General features: G+C 45.7%; 1 protein-coding gene across 1 annotated transcript; it reads left to right on the top strand.

Annotated features, from left to right (window-relative positions):
• Positions 1-349: 349 nt before the first annotated feature.
• K441DRAFT_664304 (metallopeptidase MepB) lies at positions 350-3,417 on the top strand. Its single transcript, XM_067649337.1, has 7 exons — positions 350-708; positions 863-2,095; positions 2,159-2,339; positions 2,395-2,431; positions 2,488-2,882; positions 2,962-2,995; positions 3,045-3,417. Exons 1-7 carry the CDS (start codon positions 619-621, stop codon positions 3,238-3,240), a joined length of 2,166 nt encoding a protein of 721 aa, XP_067501252.1. The 5' UTR covers positions 350-618; the 3' UTR covers positions 3,241-3,417.
• Positions 3,418-6,650: the final 3,233 nt, after the last annotated feature.

The raw sequence follows: 6,650 nt of genomic DNA, 5'->3' as shown, positions 1-6,650 counted from the left end.
GGGTGGCTCGACTAAGTAGCTGGCTTAACTAAGTGGCTAATACGTTATAAAGTAGGCTTTTCTCTATAATTTAGTGTAAATTTTATATTAACAGGTATTGTGGGAGGGTAGATTAATTTCGTTAAAGTTAATAAGGTCTTCTTATATAAATGGTGTTTAGGTTTCCCATAAATCTCGCCAAAGTCACTCAGAAAACGATTGCCGTCCTAAATCAGCTTAGCGGACGGTGCGGATATTCCTATATCCGCACAATCGATTTCCTGGTCCGAGCTTCTGAGGTAATCGGGATACGAGGTAAGGTTAGTCAGCTTGCGGTGAATCATTCTTCCCTGCGCTCGACCCTGAACTGCATCAGCAACATGCAGGAGATACCCAAAATACAATACTGGTCTTAAATATTTACCGATATGCCTACCTAGGCTTGATAGAATAACCGAAAACCTGGCGAACTCACGGCGCTCCAAGATCTTCCTGATCAGTCTCTTCTTCATTTGTACATCCATCATCCTGGCTTCAGCTCGTTTCGGGGGTCGTGTTACATCTCTACTTGCTCATCTGAAACCCTCCAAGCTAACTCCAGTCTCGTCTGTGCCGGCACGGCCTCTGACAAACCCAAGCATGTCTCCTCAGCAACACCGGAAGCCTCCACAAGCTCCGCCGAAATTTACGGCTACTCCATCCTCATTGATTGAGGACACTCATAAGCTGGTATGTCAGTCAGGTCATCATACATTATGCATATTTTTGTACATAATATGACCCCTCAACCAGTGTAGTCTGATCCAGGGTGGGGGGGTTTAAAAAAAAGGGCCGTCTTACTGTGTAGAGAGTAATGTCTATGCCGAAAGCTAATGTTACGTAGATCGATAGATCGAGAGGCGTCCAAGACACAATAGCGAGACATGTCACTCCTGAGAGTGCGTCTTTCGCAAATGTGTCGCTCCCAATGGCTCACGATGATAACAAAATGGCAATCGAATCACATATAATTGGTTTTTATCAGGCAGTTTCGACGGATAAAATGCTTCGGGATGCTTCAACAGAAGCAGAGAAATTACTTGACGACTTTGGGATTGAGTCAAGCATGCGCGAGGACATCTTCAACCTTGTTGATGCCGCCTTTAAGAAGAATGAGACCATCGACCCTGAATCTAAACGGTTACTCGAGAAGGATTACAAAGGCTACATTCGCAATGGACTTGGGGTGCCTGCTGGCCCAAGGCGAGATCGATTCAAGGATATTAAAAAGCGGCTGAGTGAGATCAGTATTGTCTTTCAGAAGAATCTGAATGAGGAGAATGGCGGGCTTTGGTTCACACCGGAGGAACTAAATGGTGTGCCTGAAGACGTTGTTGCGTCACTAGAGAAGGGTTCAGGGGATAAGTCTGGAAAAGTAAAACTGACTTTCAAATACCCAGACTTATTCCCAACATTGAAGTACGCAACAAACGCAAAAACACGCCAACGCGTCTTTGTTGAGAATGAGAACAAATGCAATGAAAACGTTCCACTGTTTAGAGAAGCTATTGTCCTTCGCGACGAGGCCGCGCGTATTCTTGGTTACAAAAACCACGCTGAATTCAGGATTGAGGACAAAATGGCCAAGATACCCAAGACAGTGGATGACTTTTTGGGCGACCTTCGCACCCGACTTGCCCCAGGTGGTGAAAAGGAGATCCAACAGCTTCAAGCTCTAAAAAAGGAAGACCTAAAGAGCCGCGGCGATGGAAGTTCTGATGATGGCCATTATTACTTGTGGGATCATCGTTACTATGATAGGTTGATGCTGGAGCGTGATTACTCGCTTGATCAGCAGAAAATCGCAGAATACTTCCCGTTACAGACAACGATCCGAGGAATGCTTCAAATTTTTGAAGAGCTATTTGGCTTGGTCTTTGTGGAGATTACGGGGAAGGAGAGGGACGAGATTGCTGACACGGGCAGAGGTTCAGACATCACTTGGCATGATGAAGTTCAAGTCTTCAGCGTCTGGGACGATGAAGCAGAAGGTAACGGTTTTGTCGGCTATCTATATCTGGATCTATTTCCCCGAGAGGGCAAGTACGGTCACGCAGCCAATTTTAATCTACAACCTGTAAGGACACCTCTCTTGAGTTATGAGGAAAGTATGGTATTAGGCAAGCTAATACAGACACAGGGGTACATTGATGAAAACGGGAATCGGCGCTATCCTGCAACAGCATTGGTGTGCAACTTCTCGAAGCCAACACCAAAGAAACCGAGCTTGTTGAAACACGACGAGGTTGTCACTCTTTTCCATGAATTAGGACACGGCATTCATGATCTTGTTTCACGCACCACATACTCTCGCTTTCACGGTTAGTACAGAACTTGGAGTTCTTTAATGATTAAGTATACTAACATATCAACAAGGTACAAGCACTGTCAGAGATTTCGTTGAGGCTCCAAGGTATATATCTTTTGCTAGCCTTTTATTACCAAGTTACTCGCTAACGTCTTTACTAGCCAAATGCTGGAGAATTGGTGCTGGACTCCTTCTCAACTAAAGTCTTTAAGTCATCATTATTCCTATTTATCTCCTGAGTATGAAGTGGCATACAAAGAGACTCCCGGGGCACTCGAGGCCCCAGAAGACCGTATTCCAGATGAGCTTATCAAAAATCTGATCAAAACGAAACACGTTAATGACGCTCTCTTTAATCTCCGTCAACTTCACTTCGGAATTTTCGATATGACGGTCCATGAACCAAAAAGTCATGAAGAAGTCGAAAACCTAAAAGTCTCTGAAACATATAATAAATTGCGCAAGGAAATCGCAAAGCTAGACGGTCTAGAGGTCCTAGGTGATGCTAACGATTGGGCCTGGGGCAATGGGCAAGCGACTTTTGGTCACTTAATCGGTATGAGACCCCCTCTCCCCCTTTAGCTACACACACTTTTTTGAACTCTCTCTCTGACTCTTGAAACCCTTCAAAAAAGGTGGATATGACGCAGGTTATTACGGGTATCTCAGGTATGACCCGAATGTGCCGTTGTAGGGCTTCACTAATATCCAAACTCAGCTCCCAAGTTTACTCAACGGATATGTTCTATACCGTGTTCAAGGCAGACCCGATGAACGGAAAAGAGGGCCGTCGCTACAGGCATACGGTTCTTGAGCGTGGCGGTAGCCAAGAAGAGATGCAGACATTGGAGGACTTCCTAGGAAGGAGGCCAAGTACAGAAGCATTTTATAAGGAGCTTGGCCTCAGCGGATAGTCTAATAAATGGCTGCAAACAGAGCATCCCGCTATGTGTGCTTATGGCAGCTTAGGAGCGTCCTATTGCGAAAAAAAAGAGATCACTGTTTATGTGCTTGCTAAAACAGAGATTCAATATTGAAGTTATACATTCACTGTGCAAGACATACCTCAAGTAGACACTGATACTCAGTCGGCATTTTCGACCAAGGCATGAAAGCTCTCTAAATAAATAATGCGAGGAACACCAAAATCGAGATCCGACCCATACTGTCCTATGGGGGTTCCTTTCCGTCTCATCTTGTCCGCACGGTCAAGCTGAGAGTGAGGATCTCGTCTGTTACTGATGCAGCGGCGTTACGTCGTGGCTAGAGGGCGCCTTCGAATACTCAACCCTCGACGCCGTCAGAATAGCAGAGTTTTCACGGGTCTTGGCGCCAAGACCCAGTCAACAAGACGACTCCATAAAATCGGCCTCTGCACCTCCACGCGGTGGAGCCCGGGAACCTAGCAGACAGTTATTGGCGTTCTAGGATCGTGCCAATAGACTGCTAGAGCAAACAGAGACGTTATGTACGGCAGCGCATCGCGGACGCTGCGACGTGGTAGTGACGATGGTACTAGAGGAGTCCTCCACATGCGTTTCCTGCTTACATAAGCAGACTCCCTTTCCCGTTCGGTATCCGCGGCAACCACTTTGGTATCCGTAGTAGTCACCCCGAACCCCGTAGATATAGGCCTATATTAAGGCCTATATTCCTTGTAGTTAGATTCCATAGCTTCATTCATTCTTTTATCCTTAGATCCAGTTTATTAGGTTATGAGCACTCGTTGCTACCAAGCTGCGACGGTTCAGCTATTTAACAGTTTAGAATATTGACACCTTACCAAAGGTTGCATAAAGGGTTACCACACCCGTGCTAGGTTATATCTTACTGTTTTATATTTGACGCCTTACCAAAGGCCGTATAAAGGGTTACCACACCCGTGCAAAGTCATTTTTTATTATTAAATTTACGCGTTAAAACCTTTTATTTACGCGTCGCCATGGGTAAAGACTATCCAGGCATTTAGCGCCTTAAGAAAGACGGTTCAAATTGGCCCTAATATTGGACGCAGCTCAGCACGTACCTACGTGGTGAGGGCCTTCTGCACATTATTTGAGAAGATGCGGCCCCACTCCACCCAAAGCTCCAGGAAGAAAAGCCTACGATATCTATTGATTAAGTATCAAAAGGCGCTGATAAAAAGGAGCGAGATGAGATCCTTAAGCAGTTACAGATTATTATAGAAGCTAATGATTTGATTCGCTTAACTAATAAGGAACTCTCCGACGAGTACGATAAAGAGTTTAAATAGTACAGCAAGGAAGACGGTAAAGTCTATTTAGTTATCCTTGGTATAATTAATAATAAGATCCTTACTGCCTTGGAGCACAAGCAGACGGCGAAGGACTACATTAATTACCTTAAGCAATCGTTCGAGGCTCATGGCTTGATCCATAAAGCCAACGTATGGGAGACTTTTATTAAGCTCCGCTATTAATCGGACTAAGCAATTACTACTTTCTTAAGCCGTTATTAAGAAGCGGTTTAAGGAGTTAAGTAGGTAAAGCTTGCCCTAGATGACAAGATCATTATCTATTAATTTATTAACGCCGTTGACGAACACTTCCCTATATGGGCTTAAATCCAACGTAATAAGATTCGCGACGGCCACACAATTTTACTACTTTAATTGATCGCTGACCTTACTGACGAGGCTTGACGGAAGGACTCGGCCAAGAGCTTCGCCTCGTTTAATCAGACATTAGGTGACTCACGCCGAGGACGCGGTAATGGTCGCGGCAGAGGCGAAGGAGCCGGCCGCCCTAACGACTGTAGTGCCTTATTAGGCAATCGGAGCCCTGCCAAGGATGCTCCAGATAGGTGTAAATGGTGCAAGAGAAGATATTGAGGTGGCGAGGACTACTGCTGGATGAAGCATACCCACCTAAGGCCCGACTGGTGGAGGCCTAGCGAATGCTCTGGTAGCGGAGGTAATTAAAATGGAGCAGCCTTAAATATGAATAAGGCCTCCAGGGGGACATCCAATTAATCCTCTTAAGCTACTAATTCGGTAATTAGCTTAATCTTTGCCACGTAGGCTATTGGGCCAGTAGCTATAGCTTTAGGAACGAATATTAAGGACTCCTGGATGGCTGATAGTTGCTCGAATATTTACATATGCAACGATATTAGGAGGTTCGTGTAGTATAAGGAAATTAAACCTCTCCAAATCTAGACGGGAGGAGGCCTAATAAAGGCCATTGGCGTTAGATTAGTTAAGCTTACAGTCGCCCAAACTGACCACTCAGCCTATATAATTATACTTACCAAAGTATATTACTATCCTAACTTCTTTACGAATGTTATCTTACTTAGTGTTCTACGGGGGAAGGGAGCCTTTTTAACGGTCTCTATAATACAATTAACCTCGTTAAAGATTAGGCAGAAGTAGCCTACATTCCATGCATTAACGGTCTTAATTCATTCATCCTATTGGACAATCCCGCACTACCGCGCCTTATTGAGGAACTTCCTACCAAGGACGCTGTACTAAAGGTCTCTTGGGCCCCGTAAGAAGACGAGGTCTCTTGGGCCTCGCAGGAGACAGAAGAGGCTTCTCGGTCACCGCAGGAAGAGGCTTCTTGGTCACTGCAGGAAGGATATGAGGCTTCTCGGGCCTTGCAGGAAGAAGACGAGGTCTCTTAGGCCTCGCAGTCGGGGGGTGACCCTTAGTCGGGGGGTGCCGCAGACGATCACGATATCGCACTGCAGCCCGATTAACCTCCCCTCACCGACAATGAACTGAGCTGTAAGCCAGTTATAGACAATATCAGAAGATTTCAAGAGGCAGACGAGGTCTCTAGGGCCCCGCTGTCGGGGGGTGACTCTTAGTTGGGGGGTGCTTCTGGCGATTATAATATCGCACCGCAGTCCAATCGACCTCCACTTATTGACGAAGGACAGGCAGGCTTTGACCAGCAGGAGCTTCCTGATTTAGGAGGTCACCTTTGCCAGGAAGAGACTCCCTCAAGGGACATTTACCAGGAAGATCTGGAGCAGATTCTGGCTGGGTTAACCTAAGCCTCTTATAATATAAGCGGAAAAGCCAATACGCGATTAAAGCCACGGCTTAATTATACCATACTCCATAGGACAGAAAAGAAGGAGTTGGCCGCAAAAGCCATCTACCTTACCCTTGCGTTCGCCCACGCATTTATAAATGCTTTATTACGGCATTAGTGGATAAGAACGATTAAGGGACTACCTCCGGAGCCACGCAGATGGAACGATAGAGAGCTTGTGACGAGCAATCGATTATAGCTTAGGGAGAGGTTAAATAGGACCCATAATACACTCGGAGGATTACGAGGTGTTTCTTTTA

The sequence above is a fragment of the Cenococcum geophilum genome (assembly GCF_001692895.1).
Source record: "Cenococcum geophilum 1.58 unplaced genomic scaffold K441scaffold_37, whole genome shotgun sequence".
Classification (NCBI taxonomy): domain Eukaryota; kingdom Fungi; phylum Ascomycota; class Dothideomycetes; order Gloniales; family Gloniaceae; genus Cenococcum; species Cenococcum geophilum.
Note: the sequence above shows the minus strand (reverse complement) of the source record. Positions and strands in the feature narration are given on the sequence as shown.